General features: G+C 52.9%; 1 protein-coding gene across 2 annotated transcripts in view; it reads left to right on the top strand.

Annotated features, from left to right (window-relative positions):
* Positions 1-12,387, top strand: part of Aacs (acetoacetyl-CoA synthetase) — a 40,275-nt gene that overhangs the window by 16,623 nt on the left and 11,265 nt on the right. For both annotated transcript variants that reach the window (XM_050146495.1, XM_050146494.1), the window contains exons 5-8: positions 1,871-1,968; positions 7,915-8,029; positions 8,101-8,182; positions 11,233-11,380. In XM_050146495.1, the coding sequence (XP_050002452.1) occupies positions 1,871-1,968; positions 7,915-8,029; positions 8,101-8,182; positions 11,233-11,380 (443 nt within the window). The remainder of the gene's footprint in view (positions 1-1,870; positions 1,969-7,914; positions 8,030-8,100; positions 8,183-11,232; positions 11,381-12,387) is intronic.

Here is a 12,387-nt window from a genome sequence, read left to right as displayed (position 1 = left end):
ATGTGTCACTGCATGCAGCCATTGCAGGCTGCGGAGCTGAAGCATCACTTTCTTGTGTCCTTTTTGGCCCTGTTTCAGCTGTTGCTTTTTGAAGTTGAGCAAAGCAATGCTGAAACCACGTCTCTCCTCCTCCTCCTCCTCCTCCTCCTCCTCCTCCTCCTCCTCCTCCTCCTCCTCCTCCTCCTCCTCCTCCTCCTCCTCCTCCTCCTCTTCTTCGTCGTCGTCGTCGTCGTCGTCTTCTTCTTTTTTTTTTTTTTTTTTTTTTTTTTTGAGACAGGGTTTCTCTGTGTAACCCTGGCTGTCTTAGAACTAGCTCTGTACACCAGGTTGGCCTCGAACTCACAGAGATCTATCTGTCTCTGCCTCCTGGGTGCTGGGATTAAACATGTGCACCACCACTGCCCAGCTGCCTCTTCTTATTCTTGTTTTTCTTCCCACCAGCTTGTTTTATGGTGCTGGATTGGAACTCAGGGCCGATGCTTGGCAAGGCTCCTCCATCACTGAGCTGTGAGCCAGCCTTCATTTGCATTTTTTTCAAATCTGTCTGTAGCAGGTGTTTCTGAGAGAAGGTAACAGTGCCAGGGGACCTTTGAGACCCATCCCGGGGCTGGGTCTCCCTGGGAAGACTGGCTTAAGCAGCCAAGGCTCTTGAGTCAGGCTGGCTCTTGGCCTGCCCTTCTGTGGCTTTCAGTCAGCTTCCTGCTGCCCTGACCATTGTCCCATGTGAAGAGTGACTGAAGTGTCAAACAGCACAGGTGCTGCAGGGCTGGGGGGGGGCATTAAACTGATCGTAGCTGTCTTCTTTTGCTTGCAATGTGGCTCCCAAGGTAGGCCTGATGACTTTGGAAGAGGGCGGGCTGCTGGTCATGTCAGCAGGGAGTCCCCGTTTGCACACTCCCCTGGGCAGTGAGTCCAGCCTCCCTTGGGTAACAACAATGACGAGGCTCTTCAGTTCTGCTCGTGGGCAAGTGTACACTTCTGTAGTGGCTTTGCCACCTGCCAGGGCACCAGTTGCTCTTTGAGGGGACTCTGCTTGAGCCCTGCCCTTGGAGTGCCTATGGCTCATCAGCAGGGAGCACACAAGCTTAGAGAGGCAGAGTGCAAACTGTCCTGTCTCTCTAGAGAGGGTCATTACAGCCCCAGGTGGGCATTGGCTATGGCCCAGCTCCCAAGGCCCGTGTTGAAGTCCTTTCTCCCAGAGCGCTGGTTTTGTTGATGGTGGTCCCTCTGGCTGTAGATGTTCCTTGATTCCCTGCATGGTGCCAACTTCCCGAGTGTTGGGGCCTCCCCTCCTTCTGCCCTGAAGAGTTACACACAGCTCTCTGTGCGTGTGCTCACACGTCTTCTCTCATTCCACCCACCCATCTGCCAGACAAGCACGTTACTTAGGGTGTGCAGAGTACGCTGAAAGGCGTTTGGCAAAGCAGATATGAAGACCGGGGAGGTCTTTGCTGTCACCTGAGAACCCTACATTAAACAGGTGCTACAGCACTCCCAGCTGTTTCTTAAGTGCCTAGCTTAGGGAAGGCCTCCGTGAAGAAGCGCCATGTGATGGAAGAGCTGAAGGACAGGTGTGCACGAGTGTGGACTGGTGCGTGTGTGGGTGTGCTTAAGTACAAAGTGCAAAGGCCCCGGGGATGAAGACGCTTAGAACACTTGAGGGACTGAACGAAGCAAACAGTGTGAGGGAGAAGAGCCAGGAAGTGTAGGGACCACCCTGGTTCAAGTGAGGAGAGTGGACTACTGAGGCATGGTGAGTGTGCTTGCTGGCATCTCTGTTTCTCAGATACTTCAGGCCTCTCAGGGAAACGTCCAGAAGACTGTTGCTTTGACTCCCTCAACCCAGAGCTTTCTCCCCTCCCTCCCACAGGTTATCTACCCAACAGCGCGCACGCCGTGGAGGCCATGCTGGCCGCTGCCAGTATTGGTGCCATCTGGAGTTCCACGTCGCCAGACTTTGGTGTGAATGTGAGTTGGGGACCTGTTGGAGGGGTCAAAGAGTGTCCCTGGTGGGGGGGGACTCCCCAACCCCTTAGAGCTTTTGGCTGTTTGAGCTGAGCTCTGAGTGTCTCCCTGCGCAGCCATAGAGGGAGGGGAAGGCTACAAGGAAGGATCTTGTCATGGGTGCTGGATTGATTGATGGAGCGCACAGCCTCGCACACACCCAGCGTGAACAGGGAGGGGTCTGGTTTTGAGTCATTTAATTTTTCTTTTTTAGACAAAGCCATACTCTATAGTTCAGACTGCCCTTGAGTTTAAGGCTCAATCCTCCTGCCTTAGCCTTTCAAGTTCTAGGATTACAGGCATAAGCCACCTCACCTGACTTGGGCTTTGTTTTGAAGTTTACAAACAAACTGGTTCTGGTTTCCTTCCTGCCCGCTGGTTCTCCCTTCTCGGTTAGCAGGTGGTATGTGCATCAGTATTTGCTGGTTTGGTGTCATGATGTCACCTGGCCTTCTCTGCCTGGGCCTTTGGGACTCTGAGGTTTTTGCATGTCTGTCCTAACCTCCTTGGGCTTTCTGTGGAACCGTGGTGCACTGGGTGTGTCCAGAGTGGCCCAGGCAGCTGGAGTGTGCTATAGCGACCGGGGAAAGTCTTCTCTAGCCACAGTCATCAGGTCAGTAGGGCCCTGGACTCATGGACTACCAAGTGCCAGGAGGATGTGCCCTGTAGCAAGACACATGGTGTCCATGCCACCAGCTCTCCTGATGCCAGCTGCTTCTGACCCAGGCTGGGTCAGTTGGTGTGGCCAACAGCTAGGGGTTGGTCTGGGTGCTGGACTGGTAGAGCATGGGCTGAGTTTGGGGTATATTCCTGGGTCATTCTTCAGGGGTGAACATGTAAACTCACATCTGCTAAAAGAGGCCTGTTCTCTCAGCAAAGGCATTTGAGATATCATGGAGGAGGCGTGATTGTTCAGGGACTCTCACTTTGGTCCATGGCCCAGTGAGCAGAGGTGATGTCCCATGTGTTCTTTTCCACTTCCTGTGCCCTTTCCCACATAGAACCAACCCCAGAACTGTCTGGGATCAGCAAGGGTTGGCCTAGATTGAAACTCTGCAGGTGGCTACCAGCCCCATGGCCTACTGTGGGGCTGAATGAACTATTTGGGGCCCATGGAGTCCTCATAGGAGATTCTAACAAGGTGGCCCTAGATGCTGTTCTGCTTGGGTCCCTCAGGTGGTGGTTAAGAGTCAGGTGGCAGAAAGGTCTTTGAGTATGAGGCTGGCCACCTGAGGTCTAGAACCTGGAATGTAGACCCGTAATGCACCTATGGGCACTGAGAGGACACAGGAGGCCTCTGTGGTTGGGACCCTTTTAACCGTTGGGTCAGTAAATACTGGCTCTTGCTCACTAGGAGGGAAAGAGCACTTTGTCATCAGAACTGGAGTATCCTGTGTGGGGGCCACAGACCTGAGGCAGAGCTCCAGAATTGGCCTTCCAGTGGTGGTGGTGGTGGTGGTGGTGGTGGTGGTGGGGTGCACCCTTTAGTGTACTGGAGTGCCCTCTCCTGGGTAGATGTTACCACCAGAGAGAGGCCTGTGACTCCAAAGGACTGGTTTTCAGTGAGTGAGTTCCCTGGCTCTTTGTCTTGCAATCTGGAGTCACAGCTGCAGGCCGGGTTATTCTTGTTTGCTTGTTTCTTGACACTAGGGGGCAGCAGGGCTCCACTGTCTCCTCCATCCTGCAGGGCCTTGGCTGTGTCTCCTCCTCGACCAGAGGCTGCTGCTGTGTTTAGCCACTCAGCTTCAGATTCTAGGTAGGGTCTCCTTTCACTGGTCCTCTTTCCTGCCTTACACAGGAAGCAAGCCTAGAGCTGCCTGGCAGGGGACAGATAAATGGCATTTCATGAAAGGCTACCCCTTGCCTACTGGTTCCTGGTCTAGGGCCCTACGTCCCCGGCTGTCCCAGTGTTTGCTCATCTCCACATCTGTTCCCTATGAACTGTGGCCTTGGGCAGATCCAAAGTCATTGAATCTGCTGCTCAGACTGTGCCTACTCGAACTGACCACCCTGGGAAGGGTTTCTGGAGCGGGGAGCAGGTCCATTTCTCTGACATGCACCATGGCCTGTCTTAGTCTCCCGACCGCTGCTGCTCTGCTGTGCTCTGTGTAGCACACGTGTGGCTTGTGGGCCATTGCGCCACAGGACGTGACCCGCTCAGTGCCGCACTTGCCAGCCACTTGTTTTTTTTTTTCTGTTTTCTGTTATTTTAGAGACATCAGGGAGGCCACCCTCTAAGAGGCCACGTGCTTTAGGGCTCAGCCTGCAGCCTGTTGCCCTCATTCTGCAATGTGCTTCAGCGGCTTGAGGGTTATGTGAGTGGAAATAGGACAGCCACTGTCCTCACTCTGGTGGCCATCTGTGTGACTCAACATCGGCCACTGCTTTCGACACCTGGTTGGTTGCCAAGCGCTGGCGGGGTGTTCATTGTAGCACAAGGCAGCTGGCCCAGCTCTTGGGACCTCAGCAGGCCCACTGCTCCTTCACATGCTCTGAGCCCTCTACCTCACCTGCCCGGCCGGGGGAGCTTCGGCTGTGACCTGCAGGCTCTGACTTGGAAACACCTGTCTTCTTTGCTGTCTGACTACTACCACTGTGACTGGGGGTATCTCTGCGTTGTCTGAACCTTAGGCCTTATCACCGTGACTGGGGGTGTCCCTGCAATGTCTGAGTACTATCACCGTGGCTGGGGGTGTTCCTGCAATGTCTGAGCCCTAAGCCTCTGGCTGCTGGGTCTTCCTTTTGGCCAGTTGAAAATGGAGGTGGTCTTCTGAGATGAAGACCCTGCCACCTGCTAACACCCTCCCAGGCTAGCTCCTTCCCAGCCTCTCTGGCCTTGGGCTTTCTAGACTTGCCCTTCCTTCTGTGAATGCTGTCCTTGGTCCCATGCCTGGTGTTCCCTTCTAGGTGCTGATGTGATCTGTCCAGGGCCCTCAGCACCCACTTCTGTCCTGCCATCTGTTCTGTGTGTTGCTCCAACAGAGCAGCCTGTCAGTTGGGAGCCCTGGTACCCAGGGGTCAAGCTGCAGCCCCAGCAGTGCCACTGGCTTCTTGGCATGCTCTGCTCCAAGGTCTTAGTCAGTTCTTCTCAGTAACGTTCCCAAGTCCTGGTGCCATGAGAGTCAAAGGAGGGCATGACTTTGACAAGCTTAGAACATGCATGTAAGTCGAGGGCTTCGAACATTGTTATGAGTGTTTACTGACAACCATTTTTTTTTTTTACCACCTAACCAAGGACTCTCCGTGTTTGTGTCTCAACTACACAGCAGGCAGAGTTCATGGTCTTGTGTGGTTGAACGCTTCCTATAGCAAAGACCAGGACAGGCCCCTGTGTCTGTGCTGTAGGTGTCAGTGGTCCTGGAGTGTTGGGGAACCCTTTGTTTATGGGGTGAATGAGGGAGGGAGACAGGTGTTGGGCACTGTTGTCACTGCACCAGGTCCTGGGTGCTCACCACTCAAAAGCCAGTGTTTGGGAGGCAAGGGTTGGAGAAGAATCAGGTTTATTCAAAGATGGAGGCTAGAGAGGGCTGTCATCCCTGGTGCCCTGTCCTGGGAGTCTTGGGTGCAAAGGGGACTTTCATGGGGGGGAAGGAAGAGTGGGGCCGGGAGGTTGGATCTTTGTCACCCCCGGGGGGGGGGGAAGGGGGAGTCTCCCTTTCCCCTCTGTTCTGAGCAGAGCACCACAATGGGGTTCAGTGAACTTCCAGGGCTGACAGCCCCCACAGACTTCCCTTCCAAAGGCAAGACCTCACGGTCCTCACGCTTGCATTTACTGGTGGGCAGGGGCCCTCAGTCAGAGACTCTCTGAGGTGACAGCCACACTTTGGACATGGTCTGCTGCACTGTAAGGGGCTGTGTGTGAGTGTCTTTCAGGGCTAATGACTGTTTTCTCAATCAGATTTGGCAAGAATTTTATTTTGTTGGGGCAAAAAATAGGTTTACTGTTTTTTATATAGTACTTTTATAAAAGTTAATTTTTTTTGTTTTTGTTTTGTTTGTTTTTCAAGACAGGGTTTCTCAGTAGCTACGAGCCTGTCTTGGAACTCACTCTTTAGACCAGGCTGGCCTTGAACTCACAGAGATCTGCCTGCTTTTGCTTCTCAAGTGCTGGGATTAAAGGCGTGCACCACCATCCAACAATAATTTTTTATATTATACTAGTTCACTAGTATAATTCTTTTCTTTTATTTTTAAATTTTATTCTTTTTCTTTTTTCTTTTTTCCCCCAGAAGGAGTTTCTCTGTGTGGCTGCCTTGTCTGTCATGGAACCTGATTTGTAGACCAGGATGGCCTTGAACTTCAAGATCCATCTGCCTCTGCCCCCTGAGTGTGTGTCACCGGCCCTGCTCTTAAGTTTTATTCTTATTTTTTTTAAAATTATTTATTTATTAAAGATTTCTGTCTCTTCCCCACCGCCGCCTCCCATTTCCCTCCCCCTCCCCCATATTCTTATTTTTTTAAATAATTACGTGTGTGTTTGCTGTGTCTGTGTGGTATGCATGACACAACATACATGTGGAGGTCAGAAGACAACTTTGTGGGTCAATTCTATCTTTCAGTTTTTCTTGGGTAGCTGTCAGGCTAGTGTGACCGGCTGTCAGGCTAGCACCTTCACCCTCTGGCTGGCTCAGCCTGAGCTCGAACTCACGAACTCGTGATCCTCCACTTCAGCCTGTAAGTGCTGGCGTGAGCAGCAGTGCCTTGTCCCATTCTTCTCTGAGCTGTCTGCATTGTGAACACTCTTTTAGAAGTGGAACCAGAAGCAACGACACCAGAAGTTGTTTCCCCATGACCTTCTGATCATGTTCGTATTTTGGGAGAGTGGGGACCCTCGTGGGTTCCCTGCACATGGGAGGTGGGGTGGACCCACTGTGCCTGTGCTCTGCTGTCAATCAATGTGGGCTTGGGAAAATGATGGCATTGAGGTGAGCTCAGTCCCGGAACACGAGATGCCCAGGCGTGAGGGTGTATCATAACTCCAGGTGGGCTGCTTGGCAGGGACAGATTGCCAGGCTGAGGGGATGCTGCTGTAGCCTGGGGGGGCACCTTGAATTGTCCCCGCCTTTTCGATTCCTGCTGAGTCAGCGCCTCTCCCTGCTGAGCATCACACAGGGAGCTCTGGAAACACTGAGCACTGGAGCAACTAATTAGTCACACTTAGAGCTCTAATTAACCTAATGGTCCCTCTGCAGGTGGCCAGACCCTGTCTGTGACGAGTGGTGTCCCTGTATGTGTCCTGAGCAGCTGCTGGCAGAAGTGCAGAGGGGAGGAGCCTTCCCTGCCTCACTGGCCTTGCTAGCAGTGGTGGTGGCCTCCTGGCCGTCCTGGGTGGGGCAGGGGCTGAGGAAGTCTGCTTCAGTGCTTTGATCTGTTCTCCTTTGGGGACGTACAGCAAAGGGGTCCCCTGGCTGTGCCTGTCTACATTCATTTGTATGGGCGGTCGGAAGGGGCTACCCTTGGTTGGCTGTGAATTCCCCGTGCGTGGTGCACAGTTGTATTGGTAAGCCTGCTCCTCCAGCCAGGGCTTCCTGAGCCGCGTGCGTGCTTACAGGAGAATGTGAACACTTGCAGGTCGATGCAGGTTCCTCCTACACCGAGTTTTCACAGAACGTGCACCCTTCTGGAAGGCAGATGGCTGTGTTTGTGGAGGGCTGTGGTGAGAAGTGGCCTGTGCAGTGAGGACCCTCTGCTGGGGCCGACAGAACCTTTTCTGTTTTAGGTCATGCTTCCGAGTCTTTGGGCTTTTTAATGTCGAGGCCTTCCTCAGTGTGGCCATCACTGAGGAGAGTTTGCATGGGCTGCCTGTATTGGCTGCAGGTGCTGAGGACAAGTGACATTGCTCGGCCCTGACACTGACATTTTTTTTCTCCTGCATTTATCGTTTCCAATGATCCCTCCTCTCATTTTCAGGGTGTCCTGGACCGGTTTTCTCAAATTCAGCCAAAGCTTATCTTCTCCGTGGAGGCTGTTATCTACAATGGCAAGGAACACGGCCACCTGGAGAAGCTGCAGCGAGTTGTAAAAGGTACTTGGGGTCCTGCCCTGGGTGCATGCACAGACAGCAGCTGGGTCTGACCTTGTCCACCCCTCCTTCAGGACTGCCTGACCTGCAGAGAGTGGTGCTGATCCCCTATGTCCTCCCAAGGGAGAAGATAGACATTTCCAAGATCCCCAACAGGTGAGGAGCCACCACTCTCCAGACTAGGTCCATCCATATATCTGAGGTGGGGAAGCCATTAGCTGAAACCTTGCCGTGGTATGGAGCGTGGGAGGCCCCCATGATGAGTCTCTCCAGACCAGATAGCAGTGAAATACAGGCACCTTCAGCTTCCTTCCTGTCTTGCTGTGGCCGGGGAGGGCATCAGGCCTGCCTTCCTGGATTGGGCAGAGCAGGCTGGTGTTACATAACATGTGTGCACAGGCATGCTCACATGTGTCACCCACGTGACACACTCAGTTTTGTACTTAACATGTGGATGCTGTGTAGACAGACATGTATGTGCATAGTGTATGCAGCTAACCTGAATCTGTGGGTTCTTCATCTGTGGATATGACCAATCACAGCTGGTAAAGATTCGGGGCACTCCTGCATCTGCCTGAGGCTGTGCAGATCTCTCAGGGCCACTGTTCTTATTGTGTGTCCTCTGTGGTGGCTTAGGGCTTAGGGCTGGGAGCATGCCCTTTGGCTCTGTCCCCTTTTGCAGATGGGTCAAGGACCTGCAGGTTTTAGTCCCTGTGGGGTTCTTGAACTTGTGCCTCCCAGGATGCTGGGAAACAATGCTGTTTGTTCCTGGCTGCTGCTGATCCCTCCTCTGCTTTTCTGGCCTTCATAGTTTGTCAGTCGGTTAGGCCTTAGTTCGTGCTACTGGCAGGTGCCCCCCACCTCTCAGGCTATGAGGAGGGACTGTGGGGACATGGCAGCCCTCCCCCACCCCTTGTCCTCTTTGAGGAGAGGACTAAGATAGCCAGTGAGTGACATTGGGACCCTTGATTTTTGCAGGGTGCCGTCTGTGGCCCCACAGGATGTGAAGCATGTGCCCTGACCTCCAGAGGATGAGACACACCTGTGTGTGTGTATGGGGAAATGCTGGCTGCTGGGCCCATAGGCACAGCACAGCCATTTATCAGGAGGGAACGGAAGTAGTCAGGAGTTGCCAGCTGTCTGGCTGCTTCTCTGTGAGATCTGGGGTGATTGCTTCTGATAGAAATAAGTCAGGGTACTAAGAAATACTCCCTCCTGAAGTGTCCAGGTGAGGCAAACTTTACTTTTGATCCAGAGGGTGTGCACTGATAACTCAGGTGGTGACCGCCCTTTCCCCATTGGCTGGGCTCTGACCTCACAGTCTCATTGGATTTGCTAGTCTGGAAAGAATTGGTGCACAGGAAATGAAGGAGGAAGGGGAAGAGTGTCATTGTTCAAGGAGAAAAGGGGTCCCTGCCCCAGATCATTAAGTCCCTGGAATGCAGTAGGAGTCTCTGGGTAAACAAAGTTTTAGTGGGTGGTGGGATTAAAATACTTGCATGAAAGTCTTACAAGGTGGGGGGAGATAGAAAGATTTGAATTCCTTACACTAAACACAGGTTTTATAGTATTTGATAGAAAAGATTCGTGTTGATATTTCTTGCACTCCTGACTGGCCTTGAGGTCTGTCCTTCACTGGCCTCTGCTCCCTGGGAAGAATGCTGAGGGCAAAGTGCAGTTTGGCCAGCCCTGGCCGTTAGTGTTTCCCACTGATCCCAGCTGGGTGGCTCCATGACAGTAATTCACCTGTCTGTTCTCTTGCTATCCTTTAAGTGCCGATGGCCCATGCCTTTGTGAATTAAATAGGTCAATTCTGGGACAAGTGCATAGCTAGCTATGGGTAACTAACAGTGCGTCTCCATGAGGCCCAGTGGGTTCTGTCTCTTGAAGGCCACCCACAGCCACAGCTGTGTGTGAGGTCCTTGTGAGCCCGCCCAGGTATTTGTTCCTCTGGACCCAGGCAGCTTGCTAACCTAGTAACTGACAGCCAGATGGAGGAGATCTGGTCTTATTCATGTAACCCTAGATTTAGCCCTGCTGTGTCTGACGAGGCCTTGATGCAGAGGTGAGGAGGAAAACTGGGGGTCATCCCTGTTTATCAGTAACTGATGTGAAGTGAGGTTGTCAGGGGAGCCACATCCATGGTTAGTTCTACTCTGTGTAGCGCAGAGCAGTCCCCTCGTCAAACCCCAGGCACCCTCCCTGCCATTGTTTTCTTAGGATTGCTGCTGTCACAGATTAGCCTGCCCAGTGAGCGGCTGGGCCAGAGAGCGCAAGGCAGAACCTCCCCTGGTCTTTTCATTTTTAGGAGCGCAGCAAAACCATGGTTATTTACGTGGTTTATGGAGCCTTTGAAAGAAAGGGACTTTTCTCTGCAGTTAGTGTCCATTAGACTGGCGCTTCACCCAACAGGCTTCAGAGGAGGTGTTTGTGGGGTGCGACTGTCAGAACCAGTTTGGATGTCTTTTTCCCAAGCCATTCCCTGTCCCTGGTCTCTGAGGCATGTCTTCTCATGCCAGGCAGGGCGGGCTTCAGTGTCATTGGCCTCAGCAAATTGCTGAGGTGAATGATATCCCACCTCCTGGTGGTGGAAGTTCGGTTTGTCAGAAAATGGAGACCTGCTGTTCCCATTTGTTCTTTGGTTCTGGGCCACCCATGTCTGGTGACTTCTGGTGGCTGTGGGCTGAGGCAGGGCAGAACTTAGTTAACAGCTTGGGTTAGTTGTATTTATTCTGGGTCTGATATTTACCTTTACTCCTCACTGCTACAGCAGCTGTAGGCCTGGGATGTAATAAACGAGGGTGATAGGTATTTGCTTGTGGTGGCTTCGGGCCAGTTGTTCTACCTTCCTGATGCTGCCCTTCTGCCCCTGCCCCAGGGTGGGGAAGCCTTCAGGTTCAGCTGTGGGACAGGCACTCCTGTCCTGGGCTGTGCATCAGGAGGTGGAGTGTGAATAAGGAAGCAGACTGGTCCACACTGGTCCCGGGGTCTGTGGCCAGTGGATAGGCTCGCTGTGAGCTAATCTTCCCAGCCATGTTGAGGGTTTTTTTTGGGGGGGGGGCTGTGGATACAGGCACACCAATGCTCCAGGCTCTTATGGTAGATGAGGAGGGATCTTGGGCCTTATCTAGCTGGGGGCTGAATCAGTAGGCCTCTTCTGGCATTCTGGAATGTTCACTGTTGGTTTCTCATGTTCTTGCCTACAGCATGTTCCTGGATGACTTCCTGGCAAGCGGGACAGGTGCACAGGCACCACAGCTGGAGTTCGAACAGCTGCCCTTTAGCCACCCTCTGTTCATCATGTTCTCCTCGGGCACGACAGGGGCACCCAAGTGCATGGTGCACTCTGCCGGGGTAGGTGACAGTCGTCAGACTATCCATTCTGCAGAGTCCCCAGGGTGCTGCTTTTCTCTGAGTGGGATGCTTCCAGGAGACCTGGAGCTGGCCCAGGGCAGTGGGGCTCTGCATCCTTGGCTGTTGTGGCTGTGACAGGCTGCAGGGGTGTAGAGCACACTGCAGCCTGGGCAGGATGCGTCCAGTGAGCCAGCCACCTTGACACTGCAGGTTGTGGGCCCGCAGAGGGTTGTGAGCCCAGAGGATGGGCTGGCAGCGTCTGTAAAAGGCAAGCAGGAAAGAGGACAGACTGTACCAGCACATCAGGCTTGCAAGGGATGTAGTGAGCCTATGGAGTCAAGCCGGAGCTGGGTGGCCTTTGAGTTTTACAGGGGACTGTAGATTGTGGTCAGAAGCACTCGAAAGCCACTAGGTTATGCTAAAAGTAACTCACTGAGCGCTTCCTGTGCTGTCATTGTGGATGCTCACAAGAGGGACACACACTTCTGAGGGCAGGACATGAAGACTGAATGGCAGGAGGTCGGCCTCTCCCACAGCCTCACTCCTTGCCTGGTCGGTGGTCTTCACACATCCTCAAGTTCTCATGATATACCTGGGCCTTAGTCTGTTTTCTTTTCTATGACTGAATACTTCAGACAAGGGAGGGGCTGGGCCATGGGCCAGGGCCGTTCCTCCTGCCTGGTGCATTTCAGGACAGATAGGAGGGGTCATGTTTTCTCTGTCCTCACCCTGCCCTTGTATCTCCAGGGACCTGACTAAGCATTTAGCCTGGTTTGAGAGTCTCCCTCCCCCTTTTATTTTTATTGTTATTTGACTGTGTGGCAGATCGGCTTTGAACATGGCAGTCCTCCTGCCTCAGCCTCCTGAACACTGGAATAACAAGCATATATTACTATGCATGGTAGAGAGTTTGTTGCCCTGAAAATATATGAACACAGACGGCGGGAGAAGAGAGTGTAGGCCTGGTGTATGGGGAGCGTGTGCACCAGCACTGAAGACAAAAAAAT

Source organism: Alexandromys fortis, unplaced genomic scaffold, assembly GCF_014885135.2.
Source record: "Alexandromys fortis isolate MF-2015 unplaced genomic scaffold, M_Fortis_MF-2015_v1.1 scaffold_56, whole genome shotgun sequence".
In the NCBI taxonomy this organism is placed as follows: Eukaryota; Metazoa; Chordata; class Mammalia; order Rodentia; family Cricetidae; genus Alexandromys; species Alexandromys fortis.
This window is presented reverse-complemented; position numbering and strand designations above follow the sequence as displayed.